At 31.7% G+C, this 19,945-nt stretch overlaps 3 protein-coding genes across 8 annotated transcripts in view; 2 read left to right on the top strand and 1 right to left on the bottom strand.

Annotated features, from left to right (window-relative positions):
- Positions 1–10,344, bottom strand: part of LOC116767932 (uncharacterized) — a 38,919-nt gene extending 28,575 nt beyond the window's left edge. Inside the window, exons 1-4 of one of the 5 annotated variants that reach the window (XM_061523646.1) lie at positions 10,191–10,344; positions 9,721–9,805; positions 9,127–9,194; positions 8,459–8,977 (exon numbers count right to left, since the gene is read on the bottom strand). In XM_061523646.1, coding sequence (XP_061379630.1) covers positions 8,459–8,977; positions 9,127–9,192 — 585 coding nt within the window. In that variant the 5' untranslated portion in view covers positions 9,193–9,194; positions 9,721–9,805; positions 10,191–10,344. Of the gene's footprint in view, positions 1–3,282; positions 3,567–4,049; positions 4,180–8,458; positions 8,978–9,126; positions 9,195–9,720; positions 9,806–10,190 lie in introns of those variants that run through there. The other 4 variants (XM_032658479.2, XM_061523648.1, XM_061523647.1 and 1 more) reach the window with 4 other exon arrangements.
- Positions 10,345–11,062: 718 nt separating this feature from the next.
- On the top strand, positions 11,063–12,477 carry LOC116768136 (tRNA-uridine aminocarboxypropyltransferase 2). Of its 2 annotated transcripts, XM_032658787.2 has the most exons (3): positions 11,063–11,152; positions 11,442–11,564; positions 11,728–12,477. In XM_032658787.2, exons 2-3 carry the CDS (start codon positions 11,482–11,484, stop codon positions 12,392–12,394), a joined length of 750 nt encoding a protein of 249 aa, XP_032514678.1. In that variant the 5' UTR covers positions 11,063–11,152; positions 11,442–11,481; the 3' UTR covers positions 12,395–12,477. The 2 variants fall into 2 exon arrangements, with proteins under 2 accessions (XP_032514678.1, XP_032514677.1); XM_032658786.2 differs by lacking the exon at positions 11,063–11,152 and having other exon boundaries at positions 11,178–11,564.
- A 506-nt stretch (positions 12,478–12,983) lies between these two features.
- Positions 12,984–14,544, top strand: LOC116768122 (small ribosomal subunit protein uS19). The gene is made up of 4 exons (XM_032658769.2): positions 12,984–13,095; positions 13,251–13,336; positions 13,700–13,922; positions 14,361–14,544. The coding sequence occupies exons 1-4, from the start codon at positions 13,087–13,089 to the stop codon at positions 14,484–14,486; spliced, it is 444 nt and encodes a 147-aa protein (XP_032514660.1). The 5' UTR covers positions 12,984–13,086; the 3' UTR covers positions 14,487–14,544.
- The last annotated feature ends 5,401 nt before the right edge of the window (positions 14,545–19,945 follow it).

Below are 19,945 nucleotides of genomic sequence, written 5' to 3'. Positions count from 1 at the left end.
ATTATATACAAATATGTAATATTAATGAATTTTTTTTTTCATTTTTCATTGAGAAATTTGTAATTAAACAATAAAATTATCTATATATTTTATAGAGCGTCACGTCCCTAGCACGTTATAATTGAACTTATAATGATATACTGATATAATGTGATCTTCCATGCAAACGTGTATATCAAATCTCTCAGCCCTAGAGCCTTGCAGTTGTCACATGCGCTTTATTAAAGCGAGTAAAGCTAAGATGGCCGTTGGACCGGCTTACAGCGATTCCCGGTTTCTCCTAACCATAGCTCCCTAATAAACGACAATCAAACATCTTCAAAACTCAAACATATACATTTAGAATATGTTTAATGTTTATAATATACAAATTAACGTCGAATTCCAAAAAAAAAGTTCATATGAATTTAAAACGAGCTTTAAGACAATTCAAAATACATAATTAAACACAGTAATAATGCCGAGAATAACAACACTCTAAGTTAATAAGAACTACGTCGTAAAGTACATAATTGGTACACGATCAAATTGATTGAAAGTGATTATTATTACAAAACACCCGTATGAGGGACGGGCGTATGTTTGAAAAGCAACCATTGAATATGAGCGTGCTGTAATGGTGCATTTAATCGCTGCGACCGAAACGCAAACTCCGTACGTTAAGTACAGACGCACACACAAAACGCATAACAACCAACAATTAGATATGCTTAGACACAATCAAGTCATTGCAATTTACATCATAGTATATTGTTCTGTTAGAAACTCTCGTCCCAGACGAGACTGGTAATAATTTAATGGCGATTATATTAATAGTATCATTATTAACAGTACGTCTTTCAGTACACAGGAATGCATCGAGATATCTCGCATTCATAGAGTTAAGACTGTAATAGTCTAACTCTAGCCGAGTTGAGGCTAACCGGTTTAAATGGCGATTGAGAATAAAATGGGATCAATGCATCACAATCTCGGTAAGCGCTTGATAAATAATGATAGACGCGCTGTTGGTGGACGAACCGAAATATGGCGTATTGAGTTGTGAATTATTTTTATATATAAATTTTTTGTTGTTGTATGTCGCCAAAAGCCGGCAGTCGCAAGTTAAAAGGTGTCCAACCGGTTTGAGATCTCATCCCGGCCATTATAAGACAGCGTCTGTAACTTCAACACTCGTCAAATACCGCAAATGCAACATGACCGATATTAAACGAACACGTAAACAAGCCCGCGGGTACACTTCAATTATCACATACAAAACCGCATTATATAAAATGTTATACGTATATATATATTATATAAATAATACATATAACGAATTATATATATGTACAACGGTATTTATATAACGAACAATGAAAATACGATGCAATTAATGTTGTTTACTTATGGAGTTGAATCATCGTCTCCTTTAGATGGCAGAAACGTATTGCATAATAGGTCATTAAAGTCGGACACTGAAGGCAGACCGCTGACTGCTGACATCTCGCTAGAATGACATCCAATGAAATAAAATTACCAACTATACATTTATTATTCATATGTACACATACCTAGACAAGTGTTGTGCAAAATGCTAGATTAATACTGAGACGCCTCATCTGCCACTTAATCCAGAGGATGCGGAAAAAAAAAAGTTTCTATGCATAGACTTATACAAAAAAAATTACATGTAAAAACAAAAAGTATATATTAATGATAATGTTATAAATAAATAATATAGATATAATACAACGATTAAATGAATAAAATATAGAGAGGTTTAGATAATATATATGAAATTAACTAATCATTTGACATAATATTAGTGGTAAATATTGATTAGGCGACCACATTATATAATATAATCAGGAAGAGATTCAAATTGAACTAGACGAGTACCGTAATCTCGTTAAAACTATTAGATACATAGATAACATCTACAGGTCTTTAACGGAGGCTCACATCAATCTACGGATAGAACATTTACTTTATAATGATCTAGTTACACGACAAAAAACATTAAACACTTTATACAAAGACCGGCTGTGACAAATATATAGTGTAGAGCACACTTTATTAGAGGAAGCTGACAAAGCATCTCATTTAATGACATAAGCACAAAGAATTCAATGTCAATGTTATAAAAATATTTTCCATAATTAGTTATAGCACGATGTATACAGACTATACAAAATATAGACGTTAAATTCAAACGTCCTTGAAGCGATCGATGACATTATATTATATAATAAGAAAAAAATATGTATATCTTTAACCTTTTAAACAGATATATTTCTATTATCAAAGCAACCGGATTCGAGTGCGTTAACACAATACAAAAAAAAAAAATTGTATTCAATTATAAAAATTGACGATTCGCTTGCGAGAATCAAACGAGATAATCTGTCTGAATGGTCATTTGATCAATTTATTTTATTAAGAACAGCGCTCTAACAAACATCGGGACACGTGACGGGCCATTTGAACGCAAGGAACAATTTATACAGACGAGAAGAATTGTACGGAATACATGACAATATTAAACAAATAATATACGTAATAAAGTACGCATAAAGAAAATTAAGACATAAAAATAATTCAAATTCGATTCAGACACACATGTTACATAGCGATATGTTTCAAGGAATGTGCTAAGTTGATTCACAATTTCACGGTCAGATGAAGCAACATCTGTCCGCGGAGTTGTTTTATTGCTCCGATGTATCGATAGGTTCAACGTACAGTAGCCTAGCTGAATCTATACCAGAACTATCATTATAATTGTAGCGGCCCATTTTAATAGTTTGCAATTTGTTTAATGTCAGAGATTTTTTTTTTTGTACAGTAAGATGTATTTATCGCCTCAAGTGTATAGGTTGAAAATCGTTATTGCTATTAAAATCTGTCTCGATATTTAAATACGACATCATTATTCCTAATGTGATCCGAGTTTATTTAATACGAATATAGTTGACGTTCAATTGATATACATTTATATAATAAAATAAAATACATTAATATATATTGACTGTGTGTATTTTTAAATGAACTGAAAAACATTAAAATTTCATAAAATACATTTTTTTTTTATCTTAAAACTTATAGTTGGCTAAAAGCTTTATAAAATTGATAATCAATATTCATTCCTCACCCTTAATTGTTTTAATATATATATATATATGTTTTCATTCAGACTTCTTAGGCTGAAACTCCTACATGTACAATAATAGTAGTAGTTTTATTGTGTAGTATACTGCATATGTTATGGTATAGTATATTGAATGTATGAACCCTTCGCACCTGACAGTCGTGCTGGTCGTGGTAGGAGCTAACCAGCTGGCTGACATACTCCCACACCTCGCCTGGAGCTGTCCAAGCTGCTGAGGACGCAGCGTGCCGCATCATGCCATCACACATACACACACACAAGCACAACACTAGCTCCTCTCGCCCGTTGACGAGCTATTTATATAATTTTATCCTCAATCACTCTCAACTAGGTCGCGATCTACATAACACACTGCACTAAAATCACAAGTTTGTAAACAAGTAATTATCTACGGGTCGTTTGCTACGTGGGATATAAAAATAATATTATTCTAATACAGTATACGTGAACAAATTTATATACAAAAATTATATTGTTAAAAAAGAATTATTAAATTTTTTGTTGATTAGTCTATAATAATTTGTGAGAGAAATGGCTTATCAACAGCGATGCGAGCAATCACAGAACAAATCCATTGGATGCGCGCGAATGGGACTGATAACGGGTGACCTTGAGCCGGACTAAGACACTGATAACAGAATTTCGGCTATACCCTCGCCGGTGGCGGGCTATGGCGCGCTCTCCACTTTTCAATTATCATATGTTTGTTTTTCACTAAATTACTGTAACTATTCGATAAAATTACACTAAAAATTTAAACCATATTAACATAATACTTTATCGATAACAGTAATTCAAGCACTAATATTGGTCATATAAACAATTTTAAAATGTATATAAATTAAAAAATAATATTTTTGTATATCCCGCAACACAAACTGACGCAGACACAACTTACACTGTCTAATTTTATCGGAACACTTAATACATGAACACCATCACTTCAATACAAGGAACGTAAACGGTATCGCGTTCAGATGTATGTAGGTATGTAGAACAATTAACGTCGCGGAGGATACTAGCGCGCGCGCCGCTAGCAGGCTAATGAGCCGGCTGGTTCGCGTCGCGTACTCGCTACCCCCACTCCTATGTAATATCAAAACCAGTTTCCGTGAAAAATTTCAATACGACGCCGCCAGTGAGGACCGGTCGCGCTTTCCTCGGGCCTCCCCAGCAAGGAAAAAGCGCAGCGCCCCCACGTCGCACAGGAAGTGCACCGCCGACACGCTAACCTTACACCGCCTTCATTAAACTCCATACACCGCGCCTACCCCCAACCCCACCGCATAACACACACATGCATACATATATATTTATCTTTAATACTTTTCAAGTGACCGCTCTATAATATATACAAAAATTTTAATACAACCACCGTCTAGGATGAAGTGAATCAGTCAGACACAAACATTACAAAATTATGAGTTATGTCTCCGAATAGACAGACCGGTAGGCTTGAAATAATAAACATTTTATATGAACTATTTCACCACTTATATGATATTACCACTAAATACTAAATGCCTTGGTAGCTTCATATAAAATACATTATTTACGTCTATTATACAAGTCAGTTTATACGAGCTGATATTTCTCCAACATATTATGTTTTCTTAAAGTTATATAAATAATATATATATATATATTCAACTGATAGTTTTAATGTGCAGGTGTTAATAAAATTCAATAAAAATGTTCTAACACAACGTTATGAATTAGTAGGTGTAAAGCAAAAATAGCAATCTAGGTCGCCAATTCTGGCTCGCGATACTGTTTATAATAGCCTAATTTTTTACATTTTTCACTTGCAAAACTTAAAAAAAAAACACCTGATTAATTACACACTTATCGTATAAGAAACATTTTTAAATACAATAGTCAGAATAATGGACGTAACATTATGTTTGCTTTAGAGAAAATGGCGACAATTTACACGTATGTTATGGTCAAGTGAAAGCGATTTGAACAAACATTGAAAAATATTCATAAAAAATAATAATAATCATAAAAAAACTCATCAAATACGAAATAACTTATATCAGTACTTCCGTTCAGAAACAATTAATATAAATAATAATAAATAATAAAAGAACGTTTCCGAACGATCGAATGTCACCATGGATGTTAAAATAATTAAAATCATCTACGTTAATCAGCTTACAATACAGCTGAAGCAATTACACTGGATAAGGAAACTGTACAAATTGGGTCAGAAATGAAATCGCCGGCTCGCTTTCACTCAATAACAACTCATCAACAAACAGCACTATAAATAAACATTTCATATTCACATATTGATTGGCGCCGTAATCGGATAACTCTGACTCGCATGCGACACGTCACTGCATACGCATGCATTTACCATGAGGCATGCACAGGCAATATCATGCTTCCAGCATGGACTAACGCACCGTTTCGCGTTTCGCGTGATTTCGTCCTGTCACGTGTCGAACAACGTGCATCGATCAATGAGGTATTTGTTTAACATCTGTGATTAAACGTTTGCATTGTACTGTTTTATATATACATACTAGTCATACTAGTCGCGCCCCGCGGACTTGCTCGACTGTGCCAACAAGTCAATTTTAGGCGATGCCAATCTGTTGTTTAAACATTACCCTAGAGATTGATTATAATTACTTCAGGCTCACTGACTTCGGTTTTCATATTGGTTGAATTATACTTAATCCATATTTCTTATATAAAATACAATCACATTTATTTAAATTTATATAAGAAATAAAAATCAATACAGTTTCAAAGTTCTCTATAACACTTTAATTAACAACGCGTGTAATTTTTTTATGACGACGAAGATCAAACTATCGTTATTGCATTCCTACTATAAAACAACTTTTATCGACTTTCATATACGCCGAAGACTAATAGAAATATGTTTAAAGCTTTTAGAGAAATGAAAGCCAATAATTTTCGTGACTAGTACTCTAGTCCACTCTAGTCCTATTAGTCTTAGTGTCCTAGCCAAAAGACTTAAATCCTTCATTGATATATTGAACATACATAAATTTCCTAAGCGGACAAATATTTATCAACAAAAAGTAAACACTCATCAACGTCACAACATTAGTGCTGTTATTATTGATGAATACGTGTGCCCCTCATTACTTCAAATAGATACGTCGCACATAAAAAATTAACATAACATAAAAAAAAAAGCATATAGCGAAGTAACGAATGCATGGTATTACGTAATAAAAATCCTGTGGGGTCTTTGAGAACTTTGAATAAAATCATCCCATAGGTATGAACTGCGTGCGGTGAACAAGAATAAATTCTTAAGCAATTAAATGTATAACGTTGTGAAGTAACAAAGGAATTAGGGCACCCCTTTAAGTGTACACGCAGTCCTATTGACGGCCCCTCAATACAAACCAGACACTAAAAGGGTTTACACTTAATACAACTTGTACCAGTTTTTGTGTTTACATTTATTTTTCTAATATTTTTTCTATGGTATTATAAGTTTTAATATAAAGGAACAGAATATTAAAATTTAAAACATTCATCTTTTTTATAAGTACTGTAAGGAATGATATATGTGTATAGAGATATTCCATGCGTTTTCCTAATAAAAAAACAATGTAATAATCTAATCTAAATAATCTAATATTTATATTATAAAGTCTGTTTCTCTCAGTTCCGCCATACCGTAGTCGCAAAAAGCTATCTCCAGCGAGCGACGCCGCGAGCATAATTTTAAGTATCATATATTTTATCTTCCTAAACGTTATATCCCCATGAAATAAAAACTATGTATGTAAATGTAAATAACTAGTTTTTGTTTACCCGCGACTCCGTCAACATCAGCGTGAACATCAGCGTTTCGCTCAGAGATAAAAGTACTTATAATAGGTAAACTACGTTGACGCCTTTTCATTTTAAATAACCTATATACCGACTGCAGCGCCATCTGCCGGGATGATTTGTGAGTCTAAAGTGTAAACCATAGAACGCCACCCAAATGCCAAAACCCAAAAAAAACATTTAATTTGGTCCAGCTGTTTAGAAGTTTGGTGACTTACACACGTAGTGTAGAATTATATATGTAGGTACATATAGGTGTGTGTGTGTGTGTGTATATATATATATATATATATATATATATATAGTTTTTAAATGTTTATATATATAAATAATGTCTTGTTTGAATATTATCATTAATTGCTCATCTATTTGGAACTGAGTTATTTTTTTTATCATAATGTTTCAATAAATATGTATATATTTGAGGCTGTAATATTAATAACAATTTGTAAAGATGTCCCATAATATGTATATATATACTGTTTGTTCTTATATAATAAAAATTCAGATAGAATTTTAATCAGACAAGTAAAAATTTATGTCCCGAGATATAAAACAGGTTTTGAAAATATTTAAATTTTAAATCATTTCAATAGAAATGTGAGGTTCTACAACTAGAGACAATTTTGTTTGTCATCTCTTATAAATTTTAATAATAACAAAGGTCAATTAATTTGGATGTTGTGAAGAGAGTATAAATATTCATAGATTTATCAATAATCAATTTATAACTCAACTAAGCCTCAGTATGAAGCCTATTGAATGAATCAAAATACTGTCCTATAAAGCATCCTTATAGATTCTGTATTAAGAAGGGACTTATTTGAAAGAATAATTAAAAATATGTTATATATATACATAATAATGTTTAATTAAAAAAGACTAGTAGTTTGGGTCGTTGAACTCAACACATAAATTCCGGTTGTTCATTTCTCTACCAACATTGATACTAACACAAGCTAGTATTTGTGGATGAAAACTGCAAACTGTTTGTATTTCGTTTTGATGATATAAACTCATAATAAGGGTAGCAAACACTCCAGTGTTAACCAAGTAAAGCTGTATTATTTATTCCAAACAATTTTAAACGATATAATAATTTTGATCCTTCTGTTTTATCATTATTCAATAAAATACCCTTTTTTTTTGGCGCACTGGGAAAATATGCCTTACGCATCCCCTTTTCGTCAGGGGACGGAGAGGGGTATGTAGGACTCCCTGGGAAATAGATTCCCGATATACCCACTAAAAGAACCCACTGGCGCTCCGACCTCGCCTGACTGACAGGGAACTGGGAATCCGGTTTACATCCAGCCCAGCTCAATTATATACTCTGCTTTTTTACTGGGTTATATACAAAAAATACACAAATTATTTGATGATCACATCGAAATACAGAGAGCATTTACTTTAGCATGGAGTTAAGTACTTATGAAAGAAAACCTTGAGTTTTGATTGGAGTTAAAAAAAAATATGTCTCACCTTTGATTTTTGTCGGGCCGGTGCTCTCTTTGTATTGGAATCATAACAGCCATCCACACTTTTAGTCTTTTTCACACTAACATTACTCTTAGAAGTGCACGGCTTCTCCTTAATCTTAGAACTGTCTTTAGCATCACAATGATCATCACTATCACTCTTGATTGTATTCCTCTTAGCAGTTGTTTTCTGCTGAGATTTTGCTGGCAAATTCTTCTTAACAGTCTTAAGAGGCAGATCGTCCTCACTAGATGAATTCGAAGAGCACTTGCTACACTCGGAACTTGAACTACTGTCTGATAATTCCTTTATAACCTCCTTTGTCTTCTTTTGCTCACTGGGTTTCTTGACAACTGGTTTAACAGCTTTTTTGGGTGTTGCTTTCCTTGGTTGAATGGCAGCAATCTTAAGTTTCAGCCCAGTATCACAGGAGGTGACAGAAAAGTGAGGCTTCCGAGATATGCTCTGTTTATTCCCGGTACACTTCCAATCACTGCCTGATGACTCACTAGAGCTGCCATTCTGAAATGTAAACCAGACACCAATTAACTATCTATGTATAAAACAAATATGCAAGAATATTTTACTACATATTAATATTAGAGAAAATATTTATTTCAAATCAATTTCATTAATGAAGTCCTATTATATTAAAAAAAATTATAACCTACCTCAGAATCACTGTTCGAATCTGAATCACCACTTGAGTCTTGGGTTTTTGGCACCTCTGTGCCCATTTCTGAAATTTAAAAAAAAAATTGTCAATCTCTACATTTAAATTCAATAAACTATCAACTTAAAAGATTATTAATCTAAGACTTAGACAGTAGTTGAAAGGTCAAACAATTATCAAAACTTAAGCAATAAAAATAAATACTAGTGACATTTTATTACTAATAAAAAAAATCACTTTGGTTTCACGATTCTTATGTGAAACAATAACATACTATTTATTTGAGAATCTGGAAAAACACAGTCTGAATTATACATACAGAAAAATGTTGTTAATAACATATAGAAATGTATATTTCAATTCTTATTACTAAATTTAAATGTTTGCTTCAAGAAGGTTCTATATATTAAATACTTAAAACATGAATTGTGGTTACGACGGAATTGACGTTGTTAGTGAGGCCTGCTAGTTGTTATGATTTTTAACATTACAACGTAAGCACTCGTATTTCTAATATGCACAAAAGTTAAATAAAGAGGTAAAAAAACAAGATGTGAGGTAATAAAAAAGTCGCAGTAATTAAGGTACTTACTTCAAGGTTGGTCAAGATGTTCCAAAATAGAAAACTATGAATTTCTTCATTTCACTCAGAAGTTATGCGTAGACATAGTTATTAGCTGAAATGTTAATTCACAATGTTAACAACAATAACAACAAGAAAGATGCTTAACACTGATTTTGTAAGATTTTCTCTACATCTAATTTTAATTTGTCGGAATGACAGATCTGACGACACTCGTTGGACCAGTTTTATTTCACCATGTAACTAAAAACTTGGTTTTACGTCTACTGTGAGGTGGATTAAATTGCATGGGTAGATAAGTAAAATACTTATAACGGATGAATTTTAGCAGAATATATTAGGTTTAACGGTCTTTTTACGCCGTTGGCGCCAAATAAATGCATACGTTTACATTCATACTAATTGAAATATAAAACCCAATAATTCTGATAGGTTATTATAAATTCATTCTGTTCTATTACTCAAACAATGTAACTGACCTCTTTTATTATATCGAAGAATTACTTCAATGGTAGTAAAGATTTTACTTCAATGGAGCACTTTGTTTTTACATTGCTCGGCCACCATGTTTACAAATCATTCGCATAAAAATCTAGGTAGGTACAAAGGAGAAAGCTAGTGTATTTTATACCCTGTCTCTTCATGCATTGGAGTATTTCCCACGTAAGAAAGAGATGCCAAGCATAATAATAGATATATGCGGCCCAAAATGGCGTCATACCCCATAGAGATATTTTACTCGTTGGTCTTATTACGAGTTTTCGCTATTTCTTTTTGGCCTTCCTTTTTTATTTCTTTTTAGTCACATAACAGAATGGTTGCAAAAGTAAAACAAGTTTTTTATTGTGTTCTGAAAATTCGAGAAATTAATAAAATATTTTATTTAATAAACTAAAATAAAAATATTATTTTGAAGACATATTAATTTTATTAACTACCTAAATATAAAAATAAATATCAAGTAATTACTTCGAATTATCCACTATTCTTATATTTTACTTTCATCCAGTTTAATTAATATTATTAACCACTACAATATAACATATCCACCAAATAATAATTATATTACTTAGTTCACTGCTGTCTAAAGAATTTTTAATATCTCTGTTAAGAAACATATATTCTAGAGAAAAAGATTACAGAATCAATAAATAAGGGAAAAAATCCTAATCTGATATTATGAAATGATTAAAGGATATTAATTATACAAACTATAATACAGAACAAACCTTTCATTCTAGAAATTGCTTAAAACGGAAACTATTATTATAAACATTATAAAGTTTAAGACCATAAATACAGGCTTCCGAGGCATAGATTGGTGGAGTCATTTTTGCGTCAATTGATACTTGACAGTTGCCACAAAAACCAATAGAAGGGAACTCCTTTAAAGAAATTTCAGTCTTAAACATCAAAGGATAACAGCTTGTGATTGAAAATCGTAATTAAGAAATTAACTTCATTCTTTTTCTTCAGTTGTAGAATTAACTAATTAGCAAATTAAAGCGACTTATTTCAATATATTAATATACCTTTTTGCAAGATATATTTTATTTTCATTTTAATAGCGAACACGAGTAAAATTATATTACAAACATATAAATTTACAATGTGATAATGGTATAGTTTTAAGACATTGCATGAAATCCAGAAAATGTTAAAATTTATAAACTATTCCATTGTGAGTTCTAATAAAGAATAATGTACGTTAACGTATATTTCATATATAGGAAGTAATGTGTTCTAATTCTTAACGCAATCTTAACAAAAATGGATGAAGAAGAAGTTTGGGAGGATTTGTCTAATATACCTGCTGATCCACCTGTTATGAGAGATTTGTGTATGAAATGCAAGTGAGACCTATTTATGTGTTTAAGAGTATATCAGCTAGTTATTCTAACAAAGATATGTTAATGATATTGTTCTTTCTTTATTTAATTTAGTTGTTATTGAATTTAATCCATAGAATACACTTAGAGGTGGATGTAATTAATATTTTTAATGATTGCCTTGCAGAAGACCTTCAGTAGTGTGTTGGTGCAAAGGTCTTCCCCCAGAGAGGCTGATTCCTCAAAGCACTGTCATACTACTACAACATCCAGGTGAAGAAAAGAGATGTCTCCGTACCGCTCCCATGTTGCAACTTGGTTTAGTCGAAAATAAGTGTCTCATCTACAAAGGGAAGAAATTCCCTCAACCCAGACATGAGAATCTAGAAAACATATTGACTCAACCAAATACAATATTATTATATCCCAGTAAAGCTGCTATAGATATTCAAGAACTTGACAAAGACATGTCATCTTACAACTTGGTGATAATCGATGGTACCTGGCCCCAAGCCAAAGCCATATATGCATCTAGTCCAATTTTACATAATATAAAACAAGTTAAACTCATCACTACCAATACTAGCAACTATATAATAAGGACCCAACCCACAGAAGGTTGTCTGAGTACCTTGGAAACAGCTGCTGAGGCATTGTCTCAATTGGAAAATAACCCACTATATAGGGAACAATTGAATGGACCCCTGCATATGCTCTGCAAATATCAATTGGACAATGGAGCAGTCACACATCAGTCCAAGGAGTTTTTATTAAAAACTAAAACATATCCCAAATTAATTGGCAAAAGATTGTCAAAATTGCTAAGGTCTACAAATGATTTTGTCTCAAATTAATATTTTACAATGTGTATGTTGTCTGTCACAATTTTTATTATTATATGATAAGTTTTATATAATTAATATAAATTTAATTCAAATTTGTATTTGATTTTGCCTCCTATCATGAAATTAATCATCACCAAACATAACAATTTATACTGGGTGTTTTTCTTACAAACTTTTATATAGTTATCAATTTATTTAAATCTGTTCTACATTTAAAAATAATTAAATTATCATAAATTCTCTACCATACGGATTGTACATTTGTTAAAATCAACATTATAATCATCAGGACTAACGAATTTCAACTTTGAACATAACCAATAAATGAAATCATTTTGTTTTTATAATGATGGAATAGTGTCTTATATTCCAGGTACCACGTGGTTAAATATATCGATTTATTACATAGGGGTTTAATATACTCAATTTTACGAAAGAAATCTGGTTATAACAGCAGTACCTTTCATGTTGACTTCGTCATGATTTCGTTAATTTTATTAAAATATTCCCTGGTTAATAATACGGCACAATTAAATAAATAAATAATACATATACAATTAAATAATATATTACAAATTAATGCTTCGATAGTGTAATGGTAACATTACATCTAACTGTCACCTTCAGCTGTCATTTAATGTACCAGATTTGACATACGACGGCCTCTTGTCCTTTTCTTTCGTTCTGTCAAAGGCTAAAACATGGCTGAGGTTCGTGATTATTTTTAAAATATTAAATCCATTTATACTTTATCAATCGCCTTTCTAAAGCTGTGAAATAAATAAGTGAAACAATATGTGTGTATATTCGATATGTTCTAGATTGTTATTTTTTGATAGTGACAATAAATGTTTACGTATTTCAGGTCGACGAAACTCTTAAAAAGAAGCGTACCTTCAGGAAGTTTACCTTCCGAGGTGTCGACTTGGACCAGCTTCTTGATATGCCAAAGTAAGCAAAACCTGTGTTATCATGTATACGAAAACGGCCGGTTTAGCATGTACTGCATGGAGGTCTACTTGTTAAAGTATACATTATATTTACTCCGGTGTTCCTAGCACTTTATAAACTTATTTGTTATCATCAAAGTTAAATTCAAACCGTTTACATATAACTCATCTTAGAAAACATAACCTCAACATGCAACTTTGAATGCGCTATATAAGTGATCTATAGAATGAACTAAATGCTCTTCCACAATTTAGGTTAGTTATTTCTTAGTAAACACGCTAAGAATAGCCTGTACTTTTTGTGCACATCAAAATGTAACTTCTACTATTTATTAGTTATTTATTCCATGTTTGCTGTTTTCAGTGAACAGCTCATGGAGTTGATGCACGCTCGCGCCCGTAGGCGTTTCGCCCGCGGTCTCAAACGCAAGCCCATGGCGCTGGTGAAGAAACTGAGACGCGCCAAGAAGGAAGCTCCTCCAAATGAGAAGCCCGAGATTGTCAAGACACACTTAAGAAACATGATCATTGTGCCAGAGATGGTCGGATCCATTGTTGGTATTTACAACGGCAAGACTTTCAATCAGGTATGTTTACCTTTGTATTTATTACATGTATGGTATAATTTTGTTAAAGAAAAAACTAGGAAAGAATTTTGTGATTATCAGTCATTGACTATATTCAGGCTGAATAAGAGTCCTAGCAGAAATATAAATAAAGTGTGATAAATAAGTAAATTTACTGAAACTTAAGTTCTACTACTACTTAATATTTCTGTATTTGCCTTGTGGAATTTACTAAAAATAGTTTCCATACCAAACTTTTTTAAACAGATATTCTACAAAAAAAATATCTACAAACAAAAGCAATAATACAATATTATTTTCTCTACAACACTAAATGTATACTATACATACCTAATGTTGTAGCTATATATAGAAACCCTTTTATTATCACAAGTACAACTTTTTAATATGAAGAATAAGTATTTTATATCATACAATGTCTATAAATTTAATTTGCAGGTTGAAATCAAGCCTGAGATGATTGGTCACTACTTGGGTGAATTCTCTGTGACATACAAACCCGTAAAGCACGGTCGGCCGGGTATTGGTGCCACCCACAGTTCCAGGTTCATCCCTCTGAAGTAGATCATACCTAGGCTAAGTGCAAAAATATCGCAGGAATACAATAAAGTATTTTTGTGAACTTTCTGGTTTTATTTTATATAAAATTCTACCACAACATAGAAATATAAGGAATTTTATTCACATGCTTTTTCCAGTGACTATTATTAGTTATCTACATTATTTATTTTGCTTTACCAATGAGGCATAGTCATATAAATTTTTTAACTATTGCTTTATATAACATATCCTTTTTTCTGTATATGTTTAGACAAAGCAACAAATTTAAGTAAGAAGTTTATAATTGTTATTTGAAATATTCTTTTTAATATTTCTATAAACTGTAATAACAGTGGGAGCTCAAAACGACTTCTACTGGTGTATTATAAATTTACATTTGTTTTTTACACCACTCAAAAGTAAGGAAAATTTGTAAGCAATTGCTTAAAATTTGGTTCTGTAATTTATATCACTTGTACAGAAGCGTCACAGAGAAAGGATTTCTAGATAAAATCATCAACAGACAATGACTTTTATTGCATACTTACCTGAAAAAAGAGGCTACAAGTTTGGTAGAGATGTGTGTGTGTAAAGTGTATCTGCCTGTGTCATTGTAGGTCTTAAACAGATCTAATAATTTCGATGCCGTTTTTTTTCCTTTGAAAGCCAGTTTCCTAGTGCTAGTTCTTAAGTTGGGCTAATATTGGTACGGCGATGTAAGTCTATCATCTTTTATCCATAATGATGTTTGATATTTTTGGCCTATTATTACTGGATCAAGTGCTTCACTCGCATCAGCGTAATCCTTAAATGTTAAAAAAATCTCTATAGAGAATTTATAGAGAAGAAAGATTAAAATAATGTTTACAAAAAATATTGGTTTTTAGACGGTTTTATGTTTCATTTATGTGACATCTGACAGCTCATTGTTCGGCGGCCGTGTTCTGAAAACAAATAATATTTTATTGTGAGTGTCTTGGTCCATCGTTGTTTATCTTCCAACTAAATCTATCTTTTCAATCAAAATATGCTGAATTTGGAGATGGAGATTATATTAGTCTTTAATTTAAAGTTAAGCAGATCGAAAAAAAACTATAATTCTTATTACGCTTAATTTACTTTTAATGTGATGATAATTTGAAATAAGATTAATTAGATGGGGTTTATAAAGATCTAGTATATCAGTACAAGGTGGCGCTAAGATCGCTTACTAGTATTGTCAAACAGTTGAATAAATTTCTTGACGTATATAAAGCGAAACGCATAAAATTGAGATGTCAAATGTCAGACAAACTCCAAGTAAATAAAAAATAGAAAGCGAATGAAGCCATAGCATGAAATAAATAAAATAAGGAAGAGATGACTTTAATCACTGGAGATAAAATTTAAATGGAAAATGTAAAGACGAGTGGGGAATACGAACCTGTGTTTTTTAGAATATCGTGTTCCAGTTACTTTGGGATATAAGCTCGTATATATTTATTTTATAAGTATATATATATGCATATATCATTTTATATTTTCTATTAAGATTTTTATTGTTTACATCTTTGCTTCATTACTAAAAACATAAGCATAAAAAGTTTAGAAACATTTGTAGTTGTATAGATTAAAAGTATGAAAAATCTTTGAATTTCAGATGGAACAGTAATAAAAGGAATTACTTTTTCTCTTGTGCTTCTCCCTTAATTCATGCTACGTAATTTCCGATTATACTAATATGATGGATTTTGTGAGGGACTTCTACTTATGGATAAGTAAGAATTAGCTCTCATCTAGATTCTAGGGCCTCAAAAACACAACGTTAACTCGTTCGTCTGAAATGGATAAGTTATGAAGATATAATAAAGAACTGTAAACGTAATTCGTGTATAAACGAACTGGCTTAGTCTTATAAATAATAATAATAAAATTTTGTGAATAAATAATTGAAATACATACCTTTATTATTATCAGAGGAATGTATAATATGTCTGAAATAAATCATTAGTTATCATTTTATTTATAGCTATTTAAAATTCTATTATTTCATCAGAAATTTCAAAAGCTTTGAGCTTGATCATACCACTACTATCACTATTCATCGATTTAACATCTCTTTAATAACTTTAATCTGTTTCGTACCCACAAATTTCCATCGTCCTCCGCCCAGATGTTTCTCGGCATCGTCATCCTCTGTTGATTACAAAACTTCGCATTACGTTAAAAAAAAACATCACGGAAGAGGTTTTTTGGTGTTTACGATTCGCACATATTTAATTAAAACAATTTTTCTATTCGGTTATATTCTGTTAAGTCAACTTTTTTCAAACTTTGCCAATCTTTTTTGCGTACACCACTATCAGCAAACTAGGATTTTTTCGACAGAACAGTTTGATTGGTTTCATCACATTTCCCTACATTTCATAGCAATGTCTTTCAATTCCTTCCAATTTACCAAAAAAATTCAAGCCCTGAACTGTCAAATGTTATGGACGTAATGTATTTCTGTTGCAACTGCTATTTTATTATTCGTCAATTGTAATTCCTAAAATGCCTGCATGCTAAGGTATCAATTGAAATTAAATATTTTCTATTTTGAGGGATAATTTCTTACATGTTTGAATAGGCTATCGGAATTCATAGGGAATCGTGGCACACCTACGATACATATAATACGCTTTTCGAGTATGAAAAATTCACAAAACTTTTAACGAGGGATATCTAAATACGTAAACGAAACTACGTAAAAATAATGATCACACACGAACCATTACTAACAGTTAACACAACAATTTTGTACGATCCAACCTAACAGACAGGAATGTCTCCTTAACACATTAAAACAAACAAAAACATCTTCCCTGGCGAAGACGTGATCCTGTTTCATACACTCAGGCTTCCTCCTGTCGAAAGACGTCATGCAGTCAAATCACTTTATGCCTTAATCCCTACAATGACGACCTATGCCAAGGTATGGCCTCTCAGAGGCAACCATGGGACGGGCGTATCCTCGGCGACTCTTCAGGCCGGTATTTCAAGGGTAGATCCCATTTCAAACACCATATCTCCCAGAGACTGTGTCAAAGTCAATAGGGCTAACAGAAATAGTCAAGCTAAATAACAAATAAATAATGCACATAAGTAGGTCCTTAGTAGTACTTGACAACAATCCATGGAAATTTGATTAGATATAATAATATTAAATTACTTAAAACAAACATTCTGAAGCTTATTTGTTCCATGAACCGTATTTATATATAAAATAAATGTCCTGGTACATTCTGTTGTTGGCTAACATTAAAATTAAATACACATGTTCTTCAAATTAATATCATGTCATAGATATCCGGAGCTGACTGGTTGTGAGTGGCTCAGAGAATAAAGATGTAATAATTATGACGTATCATATTAAAAAATTACTCCCAAATAACGACATACTATAACGTTTTCTGAATTGTTAATATCTGCTGCTTTTTCATTTAATAGAATAACAGGGACCATATAATTATTTGTCTATAAGTTATCTGGAAGTGACACATCTATAGTTATAAATGACGTCAACAAGTCTGTTTCTAATTTCAAATTAAAAGCTTTAAATTTTTATCCGATACCATCAAAAGTGCGATCTTTACATTTATTGTCTATCTATCTATTTATTGAAGCTTATCTATGGAACGGTTAGAATAATTTTACTCGGAATTTTACTCTCAGGTTGTGAGGTATTCCAATTGTTACCAAGTCAGGATCTGATGAATAAAACCTCTCGAGGATGGTAACGAGTTTCAAAGAGGGTTTAATATGCGGGCAAAGCCGTAGGCAACTGCTTGTATTTCATTGAGATTTATGCAATATTCATTTATTTTTAAATTTATAATAGATATATTTGGGCATTTCCTATTAAATTAAACATGCATGTCAAACCTCAAAATCCAAACCATTCTATTACAGTATCTTATTCTTCTCGTGAGTCATCATGTAAGAGACTCATCACCACATAATTTAAACTGCAAAATGGATTTTTAACTAACAATTTTATGAGCAAAATTCCAATGAAATTTTAATGAGAGCGCAATCGTCTCAGAAACATTGTCATATTCGCGAGATCAAACCGGTGCTAACTGATTGGACCCGACTCAGGCATCGCAACTTTATGGCACCCTCTCGGAGACGCTCCCTATAAGGACTTGTAAAGTGATGGACCATTAATGCTAAATATATTTCAGCATTAAATTATTGACATTTGTTATTACAGGAAACCTTCAAACTTAAATATTAATTTCATTTATTTTTATATTCTTTAAATAATTATAGAAAGAAATTGTAACTATTTATTCAGAAAATGTAAAATAAAAAACCGTTTCTATGTAAAACTAAACTCTATAATTATCTGAAACCTTTTCTTTTTTTGGGTGTAACTTAATTACAAATTATGTATATTGAGAAGAAATCACCAATCACCCTGACATGTCTGCTATCATTAATTTTATTTTAAACAATACCACTAATAGTTCAATACCAGTCTACTGGTCTGTCTACGTTCAATAGTTTGTTTCAATTGTTTGGGTAAACTGATATAAAGGTTCGTTCTGGCTATACTCAGGGCTCACTAGTAGTAATTTAATAACTAATTTAGGTTGTTATATTGTTTATTAAGCAGTTTGCTGTCTGAATTCAACTCAACGTTCGTGTGAAATGTTCATGAAGCAATTTGATGAGCGCACATCCTAATTAGTTCAGTTTAGGAATATCACGCGATGTAGAGATGCAAATATTGCATTCGATTTAATGATTCATTACATCTATTGGAATTTGATATTCATTTTCATTATTTTTCTGTCCTACATTTCAAATATAGTACATAGTCTTGAAACAAGTTTGGTTCTTTATATTGCATACGAAGCGTTATCCTATTTTTTGTCAGGTTACAAACCTACTTTGATGCTAACATGTGCTTAGCTTTAAATGAAACACTAGGCTATCTCAATATACACAGAAGTCGTGTGGGATGTTTGTCCTCTCGGGATTTAATTCATTCTCAATATATCATGAATTTTGTTCAGTTAACAATGAGCGTAAAGGAACAACAGTAGGAACATCATGAACGAATGAATTAAAATGTCGTTTTAAATTAAATCAATAAACAGAGAAACATTTAACAGTTGAAACATTATTAATATACAAATGTGGTATTTATGACAAATTTTTGGTGACATATATATTTGGTAAATTCAAGTAAAGACGAATAAAAATAGTTAAATATAATTCAAACATGAAATAGTATAGCTGAGGATTTTTAAATGGAAACTTTGAAATACGTGTATTCTGTTGACAAAACGAACTCAAACTAGACCGGATCAATGAGATCTAAGATTTTCGCAAGTTTTATTCATTTAAATGAAACTAATATTTTTCGGATAAACTAAGCGGATTTTTATTATTTTAGAAAACTACATATCAGATCACATCTCGTCTGCCCGTGATCACGGTTACTGAAAAGTAAC

The sequence above is a fragment of the Danaus plexippus genome, chromosome 19 (assembly GCF_018135715.1).
Source record: "Danaus plexippus chromosome 19, MEX_DaPlex, whole genome shotgun sequence".
In the NCBI taxonomy this organism is placed as follows: Eukaryota; Metazoa; Arthropoda; class Insecta; order Lepidoptera; family Nymphalidae; genus Danaus; species Danaus plexippus.
This window is presented reverse-complemented; position numbering and strand designations above follow the sequence as displayed.